The sequence below is a fragment of the Sturnus vulgaris genome, chromosome 5 (assembly GCF_052056855.1).
Source record: "Sturnus vulgaris isolate bStuVul1 chromosome 5, bStuVul1.hap1, whole genome shotgun sequence".
Taxonomy (NCBI): domain Eukaryota; kingdom Metazoa; phylum Chordata; class Aves; order Passeriformes; family Sturnidae; genus Sturnus; species Sturnus vulgaris.
Window position 1 is genome coordinate 26,781,172 of NC_142247.1, and position 19,869 is coordinate 26,801,040.

A 19,869-nucleotide genomic window follows, 5' to 3' on the forward strand; every position below is an offset into this window, starting at 1 on the left:
AAGATTCAAGAAAACAAGCAGCTGCCCAAACCCTTATCCAAATCCAATGACTATTTGCACCATTTGTCACTTTGCACCATTCATGGACCAGACCAGGCCACTGTGAGGGCAAGAAGTGAAGAACTGTCAGGAGTAGGACTAAATTATTTGGGTAATCTATCATGTTTTCTCTTGCTGAGAAAGAGTGGCCAAACACAACTTCAGAGAAAATCTCTGTCACTGTGGTTTGGGGTTTATTTGCTCTTTATACTAACTCTTAGTTAGTGTCCTTTGTTGGCCAAACCAGTGCAACTCCCTGAAAATATGTTTATTTCAGATGTGAAGATTCATTTCACTTTTGGCTCACTGCCTTTTGCAGTGGCCTTACACATGCATTTCTTTGGGAACATTATCTTCCCCCTGGTGTCCAGCACAGGTCCCCCATTTTTTGAGGTGGAGGTAGCTCCTGTGTCAGCCATCCATCTCCCAGCCACCATGTGCTGTCTGTAGTTCAGACACTTCTTTCTGCCCCTTTCTCCTCTGAATGTTTGGCTGCAGACACCATTCAGGGTTGCCTTTTCCCTTCCAGGACTGCCCAGAGGCTGTCACCCTGCACACTGCAGAGCCATGCAGAGATGCAGGTCACACACACAGGAAAGCACCAAGCAGCATTAGCACTCTTATTTACTGAGCTCAGCTATCTCCACACAGCATTGCATTCTGCCATATAAACAGACCCTGAAGGGATTTGCCATTTTGTGCAGAGAAAAAGAAGTAAATAAATAATGAAAATATGTCAAAATCCTTTCAACATTTTAACAAATCTAGGCTGGGATTATAGTTCATCAGCTGTGTCTGTTTTCATATTTATTATGCTGTGTCATCAGCCACATATATCACTGATGCTCTGTTTTCCTGTACATTGGGAAATGAATTTTGCAAGATATGTTGTGCCCAGTTAACCTCTTCCAATTTTGTGATAAATAGCAATTACTGTTCTTTACTTTGTTTCTTTCATTTAATTTAAAATGTAGGCTAATTCAAAACTGGTGGACCAGGAGAAAACTACGGCAAGAGTATGGCACACAGGGAAAAACAAGCTTCCCACAGTGGGAAAAGGACTATAATCTGCAGCCTATGAATGCTTATGGACTCTTTGATGAATACCTAGAAATGAGTATGGCTCTAACCTTCGTTCTCTCTCTTTCACTAGATTTTAATGTTGTTGCTTTTTTGTTGATGTGAGCTAGTGAATTCTTTTAATTATCACTATATGAAGCTAAGGAGACTGCAAAAAGGTTTTCATTCTCACAGGTGAGGTGAGGAATGGGAGTAAGTTTTTAACAACCAAACCAATGCAGTTAAGCACACTGCTGATGGTTTGCTAACCTTCCATCTATGAAACACTTCCCATTCAGGATTTGTTTTTCCAAACCAGAGCCTAATTCTTTATCTGCATACATTTCTGAAGAACTTTGCTGTTATTTTCTAAAGAAAGTTGCTTTGTGCTTTTACTTTGAAGTGCATGGTACAGACCTGCACACTTGTTTATGTTTAGAATCCTCCCTCATTTATTACCTCCCATTTACAGAGTAACTAGCTGCCAAAAGGCACTGCTCTATCTGGAGGAGAAAGGAGAATAACTCCTCAAAAAAAAAAAACCCAACAACAACAACAACAACAAAAAACCCCAAAACAAACAAACAAACAAACAAAACCACTAAAAAACCATTAACTTTTGCCCTATGTGACTGAACTTCATATGTCATTATTGGTTTTTTCTTTTCTCCCTCACACAATTCTTTTCAAATTAATGGGAAATCTGATAATCTGAAAACCTGCCACTAGAAATTTAAACAGAATTTCAAACTGCTTCCCATCTGAACTATTAAAAGGGATATATCCATTCGTCATCTTTGCAAGCATTGAGAGATCCTAGTTGATGCTGGAGTAAAAATATATCTTTCTAAAAGCATACTTTGTCCACCTCTGAACTTCACTTCAAATTACAAAATTTAGATGGTGTAGTCCATTCCAGTGTCAAGTGTGCATTTGCTCTTTTCATTCATTCTTCTAACTTTTGACAAGGACTTGCTGTTCAATTGCCACTAGACCATTATATAGTATGACATAGTATAGTAAGAAGTGTCTGTATATTTTGTACATACTGCTTATTTGCATACACTGGTATTTTAGACCTTGGGACTAGATCCTAACAATTACACTGTGATATTTCCTTTTTTTCCCCAGTTCTTCAGTTTGGGTTCACGACCATTTTTGTGGCAGCTTTTCCACTGGCACCACTTCTGGCCTTACTAAACAATATTATTGAAATTCGGCTTGATGCTTACAAATTTGTTACTCAGTGGAGAAGACCTTTAGCTTCAAGAGCCAAAGACATAGGTGAGCTCTTTGTATGGTGTTTTTCATATATATCTGTTATTTGTCAAAGCTTTGACCACTTCAAGTAAGAGCAGATTAAGTATTTTCAGTCATTTTCCCAATTAATAATACGCCTCTTGATTGTTCAAAAAAACTTCAAGTATCTGATGCCAATCTACTTATGCAATTAATAGTTTATATTGGAAAATGTATTTTAATTAGTTTCTGTGAGACTTAACAGCCAAGGTGTAAAGTGATCAGTGTTCTCTGCCCATGCTTTATTGTAGCAGACACACTGTGCAAATACATGCTGCTGCTCAATTTGAATATAATACCCAGACATGTCAGATAAAACCTGAAAGTCAAGTTAAAGTGGCCACCATCCTGTAAGGGACCCGTGTGGTTTATATTTACCTGGCCAAAACCAAGCTCCCCTGTGACTCAGGGGCAGTTCCCACTGGGTCTCTGGTGGGTCAGACAGGGTGGGTCTGGATCCCAGCAGACAACTTGCTCTCAGTGAGTCACACCTGCATTGCTAAACACAAAATCCACATAACTCCGAGGTCATCCAGCCACACAATATTTATTGCAAGGGTTCTCTGAACTTATTTTGACTACAAATCTCTTCTGTCCTTGCAGTATGCAAAAGCAGAACACCTTTGGGAAGAACTCTAAAACAAAGTCATCTGCCCAATGCTGAATCCCTGGTGTTTTCAGAGGGGTAAATAGGAAACCTCGCTAACCAAGTGCATTGCAAAAATCCGTAGCCCGTACCAAGAAACAGCAGAGGTTGAGGCTTTGTGCTCTTAGAACATTCTACCATGTGCCTAAAGTCTGTGTCTGACTAAAGCTTTGAATGCAAACAGTGTGCATCTGAGGGTTTTGGCACAAGCCTGGACAACAGCCAGTACACTGCAGATATAATTTCTAAAAAAACCAGTTATATAATGTAATTGATAGAAGCACGGGAAAAATACATTTTTTCATGTTGATTCAGGTGTGATTTCTCAAAACAAATTGCATTCAGCAACATTTTCAGGGGCAGTTTGATGCCTCATTTAATCAATGGGTATGTCTAACCTCCTTTAGTGTGATTCACAGTGATGAGGACTCGCTGTTCAATAAGAAAATTTATTTTTACTCAGTGACTCTTGGATAAAAACTACATAAAAACACTGTGTGCAGTGGTGAAAACTACTTCAGATCATGTAGTATTTCAGGCATTTTGGTTCTTGTTTTTCCTGGAGCAAACATACTGTCCTTGTTGAACAGGCATCTGGTACGGGATCCTGGAAGGCATTGGAATTCTTTCTGTTATCACAAATGCATTTGTTATAGCAGTGACATCAGATTTCATCCCTCGCCTTGTTTATGCTTACAAATATGGACCTTGTGCTGGCCAAGGAGAAGCAGGACAAAAGTAAGGCTTTTTTTGGAGGGGGGAGGAAACAGGTGTGCACAAAAATAACTTACTATTTGAATAGATGTAGTATTATTTTCTGTGTATGTTCTGATTCCACTAAACCAAATGTATTGTTTGTGTTTAGGTAACAGATGCCAGCCATAGGTACTGATGCTCTGCATATTCACAGAATGGGTTGCTGAGTGGCTGTGATTCATGACGTTAATTCAAGGCAAACATGGCAGAGCTATTTCAGAGATTTAGTGTGTGTGACGGGATGCTGCCCAAGCTGTACTTCCCAGCTGGTAGTACATGGATATAATCCTCTCTTTTTTTCTGAAGCAATGCTGATACTAATCAGTAAAGAATTTGTTGAGCATTTTAAACTTGTACACTGGGGTTTTTTCCTGATGTAATATTCAGCATGTATTTCTCAAAAAAAGTAGTGTCTAGCAAAAGGAAGCAATTTCCAACTAATACATCAAGATATACTTACAGAGAAAAGTAATTTGTTTTTCTTCTAAAACTAGAGTTCTTAGATTAAATCTTCCAGAAGACATTTGTGATCTGAATCCCTGCTGCCTAAGTGGCTTTTCTTTCAGTGTTGCTAAACACTGAGATTATATTAACATGTGCACACTACCAGCAAGTATGAGATAGTTGCTGCATGGCCACTTGTGAAATCTCAGTTGCTGGGCTCCGGGAAGGTCACTGAACCAGCCAAACACAGACAGAGTTTGCAAATGCTCTAGCAGTGCCATTAGCAAGGAACCCTGCTGTTCAAAGAAACCCAGGCTAAATAGCAGATAGTGACAGAGAGCTTGCATTCTGCTATTGGACATATGGCAGATTGATTTTTTACTCCCTGCTGCAGAAAGTGATTTCATCTGTTGCTGCTTTTTTGACATCTTTTGACTGTCAATACATTTAATCATACTGATGGAAGAAGGGCATTGGTGTGGCAGCTCCCAATTAGCACATCTGCTAACTTGCTGTCCTGCAAGGATTTGGGCATTTTAGTTGGGGCTAGGGAAGATGTTCTGTTTACATTCATGAAGAGTTAAAATCCCATTAGGGGCAAAGTGGTCTGGTGCCAGTTGTTCCTGAGCATGTGCCTCTGCCATTATAAAGATCTTCAGGATATTGTGGCACTGTAAGCAACTCTCATTGCTAAGGAGAGCATAAGGATTAGCATATTCAAAAATCCACAGGAATAGTGAGTTTTCTCAAATTAAGGTGTGAAAACCATCTGTTATTGAATAGCTTAAAAGAAAGAGGTACGCTTTTCTTTCAAAAGACATCTGTAGGTATTAGATCCATATGACACACAGTGATACTAGAAAAATACTGGAATTAAACTAAGTTCCAAATCTAATCAATATGGAGACAAGCCAGATGGTGTTTGAATATAATTTCTCAAAGACTGTAAAGTCCATATTTAGAAAAATCCAAACCAAAACCAAAATCCCCTAGCCCTTACTGTGCATTATACTTTGTACCAAGCTGAGTAGTGTGCCTATACTTACCTGTGTTTGGGCAGTGCAGCATGAACAGCACAACACATTTTGGTCAGATCTCCTCAGCTTTACTAACACAAACTTGAGCCTTCTATTGACACCCACAGCCCTTCAATAGAGGACATAACTTCTCCTACTTAGTGTTCCCTAAATTTTGCCTGGCCCTCACAGTGCTCAGTCACCCTGGGATCTTCTAGAAAGGAGTTTCTCTGATTAACTGGTCGTTTTCTAAAAAGCTGTTTTAAGTGTATTACCTTTCCATCTGATCTAGTCTCCCTTTGTGCTTGTACATGAGTGTAACAGTGGAAATACTTTTATTATCTTCCTAACACTCCTCATTATTTTCTCTTCCTGTATTGTGTCACCATTTAGGTAACTTTTCAAAAGTAACCAGTCCTAGTCTTCACCATTCCTTCACCCATAGAAATCTACCATTGCTTCACTTCTATTGTTCATCTGACCTACTTCAGCATTTCTTTTATACTGCTTCAACATCCCTTTCAAATATTAATAAGCATCAAAATTGTACTTTGGATTTTATGAAACCCAAAGATCATCCTCCTGGGTACAACAGTTAATGGAAAAACCTTGCTGTGTCCTGCTGACAGCATTTTGTCCCCTCTAGGTGTATGGTTGGCTATGTTAATGCCAGTTTATCAGTATTTCTGGTGTCTGACTTTGAAAATCGTTCAGAGCCAACATCAAATGGAAGTGAATTCTCTGGTTCACCATTAAAATATTGCAGGTAAGTTTCTGGTAAAACATACTTCTCTGCTTCAGGACATTGAAATGGAGAAGTATAAAAATAAATCTGGAGTTGAAACTAATTTTTAGAAGTTAAAAATGGAAAATGTGCTGTTCTTCCTGGCTGTTACCTGCATGATTCCTTCCTCAGTTAAAGGAGAAGCCAAAAAGTTGGTAGGAGGATGGAGGAGCTGGTTGGCTGGAGGATGAAGGAGTTGGTATCTGAAGGATGTTCCTAATGCAGGATTTTTATGGTGTCATAGCTTGACTCAGACACAATCGTCATGGATAAATATGGTATCAAAGGGCCAGTAATAGGTGCCTGATTACTGAAGTACGAGTGAGATCCAATTGTGATGGGATTATACCACAGGACATGCACAGGGAAGTCAGGGTTGCACAGGAGCAGCCACACTGAGGTATTTCACAGGTCTGACAGACATAAACAGGCTCTGTCATAAGCTATCTTTACAAAACCTCAAAACCAGCATTTCCAAATTGTTGAATTGTTAATATGTTTATGTCATTGCTTACAGGTGTAATTATTATTAGTAATCATAATCTTGTGCTTTGAATCAAAAGAAGATGAGCCATTAATTATCTGCATGTCTTTGTCCTCAATAAAGATTGGAGAAATTGCAGTCTGAGAAAAGTCTGTAATGGCAGATTTGCACCAGAGTGATTTTAATGGCCAAAACCATCAAGGATCTACATAAAGGTCTTAAATGGTCTCCCAACCAAAAATACTGAACAAATACAGCTACCATTTTTTAATTGCAATGTTACTTTACAGGCATGAGACCTGGTAGTCCTTTAGCAGATATGCTTAGTCACAGTATTTTTCACTGTGAAGAATTAAAATATCCTTTTATGAGTGCCTATAGAACAAAAGATACTCTGTGATACCACAAAGGTCTGTGATACAGCAAAAGTCCGTGATATTTGCAATATTGTGATGTTTTTATGAAGAGGAAGAATTATGAGTGGTATAGCATAATGAATGAGGAGAGGGGATGGCATTCATGCTTTCATTTAACTAACTGATATTTAAGACTGTTGCAATTTACTTGGCAGAAAGAGTATTCCAATGCTGAATTCACCTGTGGAGCAGAACCACAGTGAGAATATTCCATTCCACATTGTCTGCTATAGCATTATTTAATAATTTTTTGTCATTCTGACCATTCTCTTCCCCTCCTTTAATTCCTTTCTTCCCCAACTTCTAGCATGAAGTTGCTGCTCCTTAAATCTGATTATGGAAATCCCACAATAAAAAAAATTGTCTGCTCAATATCCCCTAAACAGAACACTATTAAAATTGGTGTGATAAATCTCCAAAAGATATATCTGTTCTTTTGGGAGACATTGAATTGTTATGTATATCCACCCTTGAAAGAAAATTAACATGTTTCTTTAGCTGAGTTTATCAGCTTCTTACCCATCTGTATTCTGCTAAAACATCAGTCATTTTAATTGCTCTCCAAGGCAGATATTGATAGGGAAGTGAGGAAATACTGTGTTCTACTGTGTAATAGTGTAGGCATTTTACCAGGAAGGCAATTTGTTTGAAAAAAAATCCCAGTTAACTTCTGGTTGCCTGGAACACTGGACCACAGATGGATTTCTCTTTTTGGGATGCTTAAGATGTTGTAAAATATCCCAAACTAGGAAGCCAGAATGCTACTTGCTCAAGGAAAGATCATCTCGAGTTTAAGAACCTATTCTAGAAATACTGCAGTTTCTGAGAGATTTGATGCTGACTAAGATGTCAAGACAGTTTATTTCAGTTTGTATAGCACTCTCTGCAATCTAAGATGGTGAAGTTTCATGAAGAAGTATAGATTATCATAGAGATTAAATAACTATTTATTTATCTGAATTTTCATTAGTTTCTTAAACTAACTTAGTGATCAACCTGTATTATTTACTATAGTATTTTCAATATTTTTTTACAGTGGGTTTTGTGTCCCATCTAGGAAACAGATTAAGAAGCAAACTATGTTTACACTACTTTTAAATAAGGTTTCCACAGTACTATATTAGAATGAACAAACTTCTGGTAAAAATGGACTCCAGAATGTGTGACTTAAACAGATTCATGGTTTATAAATACAATCTTGCAGTATTGCTGGATCAAACTTTCCCAATAGATATCTACAGTTAAATTTTGGAGACTTAAAGTCTTCCAAGAAATACTCTATGAGAAGATACTAGATCACTTTCTCACGTGGTCCTCACCATGTCAATAGACCAAGAGGTGCAGTTCTGGCTCTGCTGAAGTCAGGATGAATCACATTTTACACCAGGGATGCACAGCTAATTGACCAAGGGCCACGTGGAGTCCACGGGGCATTTTTATATGGATTTTGGGAGAACTATCAGGCTGACAAAACTGGGGACATTTATAGGTTTAAAATGTCCTTGAAGTGGGAATAAAGTGCCCCTTAAAAGAGCAGAACATCCCACCCTTCTCCAAGTTCTGAGGAGTTGCCTGAAAGGAACATGTTGTTGCTGCCAAGGGAGAAGCTGTAGGGTCAAAGCTGTCACACTGTCCTGTGTATTTGCTTTAGGGGTTTTCTTCAGACAGACACTGGTTTGGGTCCCTTGTACCAAATTTCCATTAGCACTCCTAGAGGGGATCTTACAGGTAGGTTTCAGCTGAAAGTAAGTCCATTTGCACAAAGAAAAGCGTGGTAAGTGCAGGTGATCAGGACACTTGCTTCAAAAGCACAGGCCCAGCCTTAGAAGCAAGCAGTATTTGGATAACCTGTACCGTTTGAACTGAGCTCATTTTTGGTGCACAAAATGTAGTGATCAAGAGAAGGTGAGTTCTGTTTTTGCCTTTGGCCAGGCAGCAGTGCAGATCTTGCTAACTACCATGCTGTGCTTGTCTTTCAGGTACAGGGACTACCGAGACCCTCCTCACTCGCCAGTGCCCTACGGTTACACGCTGCAGTTCTGGCACGTCTTAGCAGCACGCTTGGCTTTCATCATTGTGTTTGAGGTCAGTCACCATTCAGGTGGCAGAACAAAACCAAAAAGAAAACTAATTTCCCTCCAAAGCTTTGCATTGGGCTGATCTATGATGGCAGATGTTGAGGTGTTTCTTGTCTTAGTTTCTTCTGCTTACATTGTGCTCGTATTCTGAGCTTTGTTTTCTGAACAATCACAGGCATGAAGGTTCTCATAGAAAAGGGAATAGAACACTGCGAACTATAGCAGTGACTTGCAAAGAGGGGGAAATAAATTAAGTTTTTATTTACTTTTTGAGTAACTTGTCTAGGTTGGAAAGTCATATGCTGGCTGCTGTGTGAGGATAGGGCTGAAGGAACATGAGAAGAAAGTACTAAATCTGAGTATTTGAAAAACAATGATAGTTAAAGTTACAGTATTTACACATCTAGCTTTTGTTCTTGTTTGTTGTTTTTTTAATGCCCTTCATTCCTCCAGAATGTTTGGCATCACAAAGATGGTGACAATGAAAAGGACTCAATATTATCTTTGTCTATGTTCATAGTATTAGTATTTACATCAGTATCTCAGACATCTTTAAGGCAAACCAAAGGAGATAATACTAACTTCACATGACTGGTATTCCCATGCTGATTTTGAAAAAGAGACCCAGAAGGGTAGAAAAATAGGATGAGATTATTTACCCAAAACAAAACAAAAAACCCCAACAAACAAACAAACAAACAAAAACCCCAAACCAAACCAAAACAAAAACAAAACAAAACAAAACAAACAAAAGAACCCCCAACCAGCTCTTAAGGCCTAATTTCAAGTGCCTGAATATCCCCACCAGAATCCAGGAGCTCAACATCTCTGCAGCACAAGAAGTTTCAAATGCCTTTTACACTGTGAAGAAGCCAAAGAAGGAACACATGATTTTAAAAAACTCCTTATTCAATCCTCTGCTCTGAAATCATAGCAACAGGGCATTCAACACAGATATGGAAACTGTAGTCACAATTCTGGAATATGGCATAATGTTCATGAGCACATATTGCATTCTGACTCACAGAACAGTGTAAATTCATTCTGAAAGGAGCTTTCAATGCACCTCTTTGGATAACACAACAGAAGCATTTGTGTTAGAGCAAAGGTGGAGAAGAAGCTTTTCTAGATTATTATTTCTATTCTTTGTGGCTCAGCAGAAGCTAAAGGACTTCAGCAAATTCCCCATGATTGTAATTTTCAGACCTTCCAGTTGAAGGAATATGGCACTGCAGGTTGGGCTGTCTTGTTCTTCTACACTGGGTAACTTACAAGCAGTTGGTTCCCAAGGAGATAATTTCTTCCATCATCAGGGAAATGCTAAAGGAAATAAAGAAAGAAAGGTTTGATAGAGGCATGCTGGGCTTAATCTCTTCTAGTTTCATTAGCAGTAAGTACTGAAAGTCAGGGTATGCATCTCTAGAAAGGACTACAAAAATGGTCTTGGCAGGTCAGCCTAAGAATTTTAAAGACTGAAGAGAGTTTGGCCTCTTGATACACACTTGACATAAAGGCAGGACAGTGTAGGCACAGAGAAGTGAGGCAAGAAAAATGAGCCCTGTTCAAGTCTCAGTGTCCAGCCAAATTTGTGACCAACTTTGGAATAACCTTTTGTGTCTGCCTCTTACCAGCACATCTGATTTGACTTTGCTTTATTTCAACCAAAGCCATAGGCTGGCTCATTTCTGCCTCCCTCCACATGAGGCACTGTTTATTGACTCTGCAAGCTGTCTCCTTAACTATATCTATGAAATCAAAAAGGTAATTGCAGCAGAAACCATGGCTTTTTTAAAAAAAACACTAATGGGTGTATTGTGATTGCTACAGTGCTTACAGTATAGATTGCACTAAGAGATAGGGGGTTCAAGGTAGGTTTTTTCATAAATTAGACACCTTTTTGGCACTCTGAGTGTGGTTTGTTTTGGAAAATTTAACCTCCTTTGAAAACAAACAAAAGGATTTCCTATCACTGCAAAAGGAATTATTTGTCCAGGCTAAACTGACAGAAGAGGCTTTTCTCTCTTTTTTTAGGTTTGGCAAAAAAAAACCCCTAACAATTAGAGTATTGTGAGTTTATTTATCATGAGGGAAGAATACATGGGAAAACATTTTATATTCTCTTTTCAGTGGCTTTCAAAAGAAGGGTTCTGCTTAGAGAAGAAGAAATACCTTTATTTCTCCAATCTAGAATGCATGTCCTTTCTGAGATGGAGGATTTTTCTGTTTATCTATTCCTCCTCTCAAGTGAAGTGAGTAAATCTACAAGCAGCATTTTTGATCAAGCAGAAAAGCACACTCAGGTAGTCCTCAGGCATCAAACTCTAACTTTGCTGTGTCACACCTAAAATAGGAGGGACAAAGGACCAGTCAAATTGTATTTAATTGTTGTGTTTGCTAAACAGGAATATGGCTTTGGATAAGAGACACAGTGTAAGGAAAATGTTTAGGTTTTCTTTTGTATAGATACATTACTTCAAATTTCAGTGTAAGTGTTTATGGTAACAGGAAAATGTTACATCATTTGAGCCTCTTCTTCCTGAAAAGCAGGAACTAATACCACTACTAATACCAGGCTCTGTCCAAACAACCTTACAGCAAATCATGACCTCTGGGCTTTGAACACATAGGTCATAGAACAGGTCTGAGGCCTTATTTGAACCCACCTGCTCATAATTTCTGCTAAAATAATAAATGCTGTGACCCATATTCCACTGACTTTGGCTGGAGTTTTCATGGGGAAAAAACTTCATAGTTTGTTTTCTTAAAATTTAGTAATGGATTTAGTTTAAACACAGCATTTGTCTGTAAATTGGAAAGAGAATGTTTTCAGAAGATATGAGAAGTACTTATTTTTTTCCTGAGATTTTAAATTTTTCATTCCTTTTTTTTGTGTTCACAGCACCTTGTCTTTTGCATAAAGCATCTGATCTCCTACTTAATTCCAGATCTTCCAAAAGATCTTAGAGATCGAATGAGGAGAGAAAAGTACCTGATTCAGGAAATGATGTATGAAGCTGAACTAGAACGCCTGCAAAAGGAGCGGAAGGAAAGGAAGAAGAATGGAAAATCATATCACAATGAGTGGCCGTGATAGGATGGGGAAGAAACTGCTTAAAATAAGAACTCTTGTTTATAAAAAAATTCCTGGTTTTCTACAGCAGAGAGTGCACTGAAAGGAATAGTCAGTAATGTTGTGTGCACTTAGCACATGTGTGCCCCCGTTCAATAGGGTGGATTCTATCATAAGGCTTTTGAAATTAGAGGTGTTTCCAAGGCTTAGTCTTCTCCAGAGCTGATGTCAACATGAGCACATCAGACCAATACTAAGCCTTTGCACTCTTGCCAGGAATCTCCCAGGCCCTGACTAGAATTTGAGTCCCTGAACTTCAAAGCAGTTATACAACTCACAGTGCTTTACAGAACCTGGTGATCTTACAGCTCATTCTCATGAAGTTGCTCCTCCACAAGCAGTGACTGCGCCTTGGCAACGTGGCAGTGTTTGTCCGTGTGTGTGGCCACCACCTGCAGCACGTGCATGGCAGCGTTGCTCTCTTCCACAGTGGACCCAACTGGTTTAGTTTGCATTTGCCACCAGTTAAGGTCACGTAGCTGGACCATTTCCATTACTCAGCAATATTGAAGTACTATCTAGAAGGAGATGCATGATCATGAGTCTGAGCAGCTGGTCTAACAATTCTGAAAAATGTAGGCATCAGAAGTGCAGACAGATAGCCAAGCATCTAAATGTGGCTAGAGGTATCTAAATGTAGGGTCATTTATTTGGAAATAACTGTGAAAAGTTGGTAGTATAGGTTAAAGTTTTGAACAGTGCCTTTTCAGCTATAGGACTGTCTGGTGTCTGAAGGAATCAAATTAGGTTAGAGCATCTTGCTCAGAACTGCCCATGTATTTGTGACACTTAGTCAGGAATTAGGGTGTACTTAACACACGTAACAGATGTCAGATGGTGTCTTAAAGACCTATCTGCATAAGCAAAACAAAAAAACAAAAGACAGATGAACAAGGTCAGCAGAATAAAACACAGTCATCCAGAATATCTACACTTACAGCATTTTCTGTGTTCATCATTCCATTATCTATGAAGAGGTGGAGGGGAAAACCAAAACAACAGAGTGTAGTACGAAACAGCTTGAAATCCTTAATGCAGAGCAATTCTACACAGGCTGCAAACTAGACTTGGGCAAAATAAGTCACTGTCAATATGCTTTAGCAAATTCCTTTGTATTGAGAAATTAAAAATTTCTGATTTAATTAAGAAATTTAAAATTTCCAGACTATTAACTCAAAAGAGTGGACTTGTAGCTTTGAAGACATCATAAATGTTGGATGGAGCAATGTGAATCAAAATACTGGGTGTTATGAAAGCTCTTCAATACGTTGTTTCTAGAAGTTATTCTGGAAGTAATTTGATAGAAGGAATAGAATTTGCCCTTCTGGACAGATAGCACAATGCAAGATCCTGTGGATGGATACCTCAAGCTCCACATGACAACAAGACCATTTGCAGCAAGACAAATACCACCAAATTAGATCTATTAACTTTTTTCCATTGCAAAGGAGAACAGTGCTATTTGCATGAGAAGGGGAAGCTTTAATGAAAGGCAATATGACTTGAGGAAGGAGAGGAATGAAAGAAAATGTGAGCACCCTCCTGTCTGTAGCCACTGCCTGCCTACACAAAAAAGCAAGGAATCTCCTCCAGTAGCAACCCACCATCCTACCTAAAGAGGATAAATGACATAGCAGCTCCCTTTTATCAGCAGCTCCTGCCCCAAGCCTGGAAGTCCTATGAAACAACACAAGCACTGAAGGAATTTCAGAATTAGTCTGTTCTGTGTTGGCTCAGCGACAAACTGAGTTGGGAACACAACTAGTGGTTGTGGGGTACATTTCTGACTAACGGGGAAGTGAATTTGTTCATCTTTGCTTCTGCTTACAGCAGCTGTGGACACATCCCACAGGACAGTGGGGAAATAGGAGTATTTCTGTCTCTGTAAATAGGGGGTGAGGATCAGGCAATGTTGATCTCCAATACACACATGCCAGATGGGTTAGTATTTACCATCCACCACCTACAATTGAAGCCTGGGAATTCTGGGGCAGGATCACTGTGCAAAATCATATTCAGACCAAATTCTCATTAATAATTGGATTATTTTGGATGCCCTCTGTTTAATGTCTAAACCAACAGATGACCAGAGCTTAGAAACTGTTTGCTAAACAGTGAAGTGAGACATGAGCCATGCATAAAATCAGTGTCACCCATATGAGCAAAATGGACCTTTGCAAATCCCTGCAGTAATATGCAGCTTTGTCAATTTACATCTCAGTAACTTCCTAGAACTGAACTGAAACACAGTAGAATATAAACTGACTTCCACTCCAGAGAAACCACTGCAACAAAATGTGCCAAAACAAAAAATGCACAGCAGAAATGCCATAGATAATAATTGCTTTTGAGAGTAGTTTTCAAGATAGCTACATTATGATGAATTTTCCTGACAGCACATTGCTAGAAGTTGTGTCCCATCTGCTCTAAATGAGACTATAAATTGGCTGCTTGCCAAACTTGTGCTGAGTATGATGCTGCAAGGGGCTCTGACCTTCCTGGCAGACCCTGAATACATCTCTGTCACTTCAGTTTGACCAGTCAACCTGGCGAGGTTTCTCTGCTGCTGGTCTGATGAACAGATTTCCCAGGAGTCCTTCAGAGCTACATAGCAGAACACTCAGGAAAGATGCTCCCTTCTTATTTATTAGGAAAAAACCCCAACCAAATAATAGTATAATAATAATAAATTGAATTTTAATAGTCTTTAGAGAACTAATTTATGCCATTCTCTTCCTGATCTGATGATGGGTTTTGTTTAAATCTCCATGTGACAGTCCTGTATGTTGTTTACTTATTCCAGCTCCACAAGAGCACTACCTTCAAGGAAATAAGAAAAAAATGCAATCTCGATGCATGGCACAGACATTTTACATAGCAACAGGACAGCACACATCAGAGGATTTACTGTGAAATCATTTTGCAATCAGCATAAGATTGTTCTCCATAGGCCATTCTTGACAGCAGCATGTACTTCATGAACAGTTACACACCAGTTTTTAAAACCAAGGGAAAAAAATGTACATTGGGACTGTTTTTCAGCCCATTTGCTAAGTTTTTTGCATTCTGTCCCACACTGGTTTTAAAGATCTTAGAATAAAAAATACTCTGACAAAAGAAAAATCTAGGAATAGAACATCATCTATATTCAAGCCACCAAATACTATGACAGAAACTGTGTTTACAAATCAGTTCTTTTTTATTTTAAATCTTTCTGAGGGGAGTTACATTATTGACCATATATATTATATATATATATATAAAGTATATAGAGATTGTTTATTTGTAAATAGAAAAATTCTATGGAAAAGAATGTCAAGTTTTCACACTTAAAAAAAATCATCAACATAAAGCCATGTTTAATGCTTGTATAATGTGATGTAATAAACTTTAAAAATAAATTATGCATATGAAATATTTACTGTTTGCCATTGATGAGTTTCTTTCTGTTTACCTTATTTTTTCAGCAAGAAAACTGACCACTCAGATGGAAGTAAAATTTAAATGCAGACCAAAAAGAGAAAAAATCCAACACTATTTTCTCTCTGTGGTTCTTTTGTGTATTCACATAATCAAATACTGTTACTGTTGTGGTTATAGCGTTGGGGATTTTTTATGTTTTTACTTAAATAGGTTCCTAATTGTTTTGTCTCACAATCCTGCCAGATGCTGCATGTAATTTGGACACTGTGGAGTGATCCCACTCCTGTGAAATGAATAAGTTTTCAGCATCCCACATTTCTTTATCAGGTGAGCTTTCAGCTGGGAGAGATGAAGGATCAGGATGCAGGAGTATAGTGAAGACTCCAAGAATTATCTTGCTTTTATGCAGACAAAGAAGACGCTGGCTTAGAGTTCAGCTAGCAGAGAATAGTATATTTTCCCAGAGAAAATATTATTGAAAATTGAAGAACTGTTTTAATTCATGATGTCAATTAAGAAGAATGTAGAAAAAAATAAAGCCAAAAGAGTCACTTTATAGCTCTGCTGCAGTCATGGGAAGTTAGATAGCAAGAAAGTTGAAGAGGTCACCTGCAAAGTGTAAGGGTTTTTGTCTCTAAACCACTTACAGCAAGATAAACTTCCCAGTAAAAACTCATCTTGGTGTTTTGATTGTGGACCAATAAATACCACCTGGCACAAACTTTCACTTCATTCCTATATTTGAGTTAAATGACTGCTCAGTGTTAAATAGTGACTTCAGCAATAAAGGGGAGGTAAGATGATAATTTATGCATTTCCTCTGTTTTCAACAACTAAGTGAATTCAAAGCACAGAAAAGAAAACTACATTTTAAAAGTATGATAACCAGGAAGATTAGTGTCCATGAACAAAACAGGCAGAAGTTACAGATTATCTAAGACAGTCTAAGGCAGCATCAACTACAGCACAGTAATTTCAGCACAGAGTGATGCAGAAAGGACATGCTGATGCTGTTTCACACAGCAGTGACCAATCACCCTCTGGAGAAGCACATGAGAATTCAGCATTTGGATTGAGAGGGCTGTAGCCATACCAGCAGGCATACAGATCCAATGCTTGCTGCAGGCTTCTGCTCTCTTCCAGCTTACTCTAACTCACAAAGCACAGGCACACAGAGGTACACCAGTCCACTTCAGCACTCTGCAGCAAAGTGGAGGTAGCAGTACCTACCCTCTTTCAGATCTATGGGCTGAAAAGTACCTGGTAAGTATAAATTACTATATTCCGAGCTGAAGAAATATTCCATAGCACAGAAAACACTATCTGTTTCTGGGTGATGAAGGCAAGGCACAAGGTTTAATGAGCTGCACTTATCTTTTGAGACTCGAGAAGCATAGCCAGCTGATCCAGTCAATGGGATAATTGTCTCAGAGTAACTCAGACGGTCCCAAAACAGAGATATTTCTGTCCTGAATCCGAGAAGACTTTAATCAGGATGCTATTGTTTGTCTCAGATCTTTGATACAGGGACACAAGATGTAAGTCACGGGATCTATCCCACTTGATCATAGCCCTTCCACTGACCTGAACCCGGAGCTGCAGCAGAGGAGAGTGAGAAAAGGGGCTGGCCCTAAACTCTGCAGTGGATAATGTAAAAAAATTCAGGAGACATGGGGGAAACCTGCCTCCATCACGCAGTTTTGCGCTGGGTTTGCCGATGGAGTCATGGCCTTGGTGGCATCCACAGAGTGTCTGGCTGGCCTGTTCTCCTGCTCTGGTCCTTGGACCATTTTTTCACCTTCGTTTTCTGATCCTAACAGCTCATCTTATGCAGTAGATCATTAAGTGCCCTCTGTCACAAGGGCACAGAAAAAAATTGATTTAGATGCTACAGGGCACCAATCACTAAGCACTATTCCAAATTGCAGCAGCTCAGTACTTGGCACAAATGCAGTATAACTTTTAGAAAGCATTTAAGGCATGCAGTCAGTTTTTCACCTAACCATGACTGCCTTCTAAGCTTCACATCCCAGCTTTCCTGCAATGGCTTTAATTTTCCAACTTCATTTTGCTGCTTTAGAAGAGTTTTAAACACTCTTGTATAGCCATAGTAAAAGTCTGAAGTACAAAAACTATACAGTGGGTCAGAGTTCCCCACTGTACCCAAAAGCAAACAAGAGAAGAAAGCAATGGGTCTTTTCACCTTCCCAAAACAGCAGCACAGAGCATGGTCTCACATGGATGGGCTGTTAACCTTGACATCCCCACCAGAGGATATGCCATTCCATAAGCTCTGCAGCCCTGGAAAAGCCTTCAGCACATCACGTCCACTGTGATCCCTTCTCCATGCTGGCGAGTTGTGCAGGGTGCTCTGCACGCCTGCCAGAACACAGTGTGCACTTGTCTGATCTGAACCAACCTTGAACATGAATCCCCAGAGTGAAAACAAGGATTGCAAGAACACAAAGGGCTAAGAAGGTTTCAGCTCATAGCCCTGGAGAGAACTGCTGTGGCAACTGCAGTTGCAGCCTTCACCCTTGTCCAGTACAGACAAAAGGGAATCTTCTTTATTAACATCTCTGCTGCACTGTGCCCAGCCCAGTGCAAGAACAATCCTAGGCCAGCAAGCTGGACATGCAGTAGAAGGTTACTGCGATCTATGGCACTGAATAAAAAGTGTAAATAGATTATTTCCTTCATGAGGACCAGCTCTGTAAAGGCAAGACGGGAGAAGAAAGAGATAGGGCATGAAGGGAAAGACAGTACTGACTCTTGCAGCTACCACCACCACCAAAGTCACTCTTACAGCTTCCAGCAGTGAGCACAGAGAAGGTGCAGGTAGCCAAGAATCAAGTGTGTTAGAAGAAACATAAATGACAAAACCAGCAAAATAAATATGCTCTCAGAATCAGTTCTATAGAGGAACCAGATAGCAGTAAATATGCCTCCCATACAAAAAAAAAAATCCACTATTTCTTGCAATCTGATAAGTTCCCACACCCTAATCTCTTCATACTTTCAATGCCTTAAAATAAAAAAGAAAAAGAAAAAAACCAGAAAAACAGTCATGTCTGGGTGAACAGCACTCTTCCCAAATAAAAAATTCACTTGGAGGGTGAAATGAGATTAAAAGCAGATATTTTCCAGGAGGCTCAAGAATATCAGGCAAATATTTCACACAGAAACATTGCTTTAGGCTCTGTCACCAAGAACCAGAGTGAGAGAGTGAAGAAGTGCAAGAAAAACCTGATTCCTTTCCTGACTAATGTCCAGGTCATGCAAAGGCGATAGTGCCACAAAGCTCAGCTGATGCCTGCCCATGACCCCAGCAGAGCTGGTAATTGACCCAGGACAGGAATGTCAACAGTGCTTTACAGGAACAAAACTGTCCTCGTGGGCTGACACAGCCTTGTGTCATATATGAAGACCATTGACTTTGTTCTTGTCACTTGCAACATCCATTTCAATGTGGCTGAAGGCAGGGTTGTCAGTTCCTTCCTCTGCCACGGTAAATGGTTTCCAGTTCAACACTTCCACTTTCTCCGGCTGAAAAACAACAGACAAAAGCCATGCCTTGAAACAGAAGAAAAAGTCTTCCTCTCTTTGGCCAGCAGTCAGGCCTGACATACAGAGTGCCTTGCAGGAAAACATGCTGGTTGCTGACAGAGCACAAATACTCATTGCAGTAGATGGTATTTTTCTAGGGGCATGGAAAGTTTTGTATTGCATAAGGTACTAATTGTGTAAAATGTTCTTGTCATACAGAATGTGCTTGTCCTGCAAATTACCTAAAGTGGTTTGGGGTGTGCAAAGTTCTAATTGCTGTTTTCATGTCTAGTGATATGTCACCACCAGGTCTTTGAGCTATTGACTCCCAACCCTTCACCCTTGCCCCATCTATGACAGGAAGAGCAGATTAACATACATCATTGCTTTGATGTTGCATTTCTGTTAAATAGAATGAGATATCGAGCTCTTCATGTGCAGAAAGTTGCTGTTAGCCCTGGTTTTTTTAATCTCATCACCTTTCTGCATTATTTGTGATGCAAACCACTTGTTATTTAGCTCTTAGCAATATAAGAGATAGATACTTGTTTCTGATTTCTTATGCCTGATTCCAGGCATAAAATAAGTATGGCTATGGACATCAGCTTTCCTGTGGGTAGTGGATTGTTACGGTTTTTTCAAAAGACTTCAGGGATTAAATTCCCAGATAGTGGAAAAAGAAGTTGACCCATTAAAGACAGTGAATGATAGTAACTGGATAGTTGATCTCCAGTACTCACATGGGCAAA

The 19,869-nt window shown here is 39.3% G+C and overlaps 2 protein-coding genes across 6 annotated transcripts in view; one reads left to right on the forward strand and one right to left on the reverse strand.

Moving 5' to 3' along the window:
• The window catches only part of ANO4 (anoctamin 4), a 173,358-nt gene extending 157,786 nt beyond the window's left edge, over window positions 1–15,572 (forward strand). For all 5 annotated transcript variants that reach the window (XM_088165126.1, XM_088165127.1, XM_088165129.1 and 2 more), the window contains 6 exons: window positions 1,014–1,156; window positions 2,230–2,382; window positions 3,634–3,781; window positions 5,906–6,025; window positions 8,923–9,028; window positions 11,921–15,572. In XM_088165126.1, coding sequence (XP_088021252.1) covers window positions 1,014–1,156; window positions 2,230–2,382; window positions 3,634–3,781; window positions 5,906–6,025; window positions 8,923–9,028; window positions 11,921–12,112 — 862 coding nt within the window. In that variant the 3' untranslated portion in view covers window positions 12,113–15,572. The remainder of the gene's footprint in view (window positions 1–1,013; window positions 1,157–2,229; window positions 2,383–3,633; window positions 3,782–5,905; window positions 6,026–8,922; window positions 9,029–11,920) is intronic.
• Window positions 15,046–19,869, reverse strand: part of SLC5A8 (solute carrier family 5 member 8) — a 29,444-nt gene continuing 24,620 nt past the window's right edge. The window contains exon 15 of the mRNA XM_014889852.2: window positions 15,046–19,120. Within this exon, the coding sequence (XP_014745338.1) occupies window positions 18,989–19,120 (132 nt within the window). The 3' untranslated portion in view covers window positions 15,046–18,988. The remainder of the gene's footprint in view (window positions 19,121–19,869) is intronic.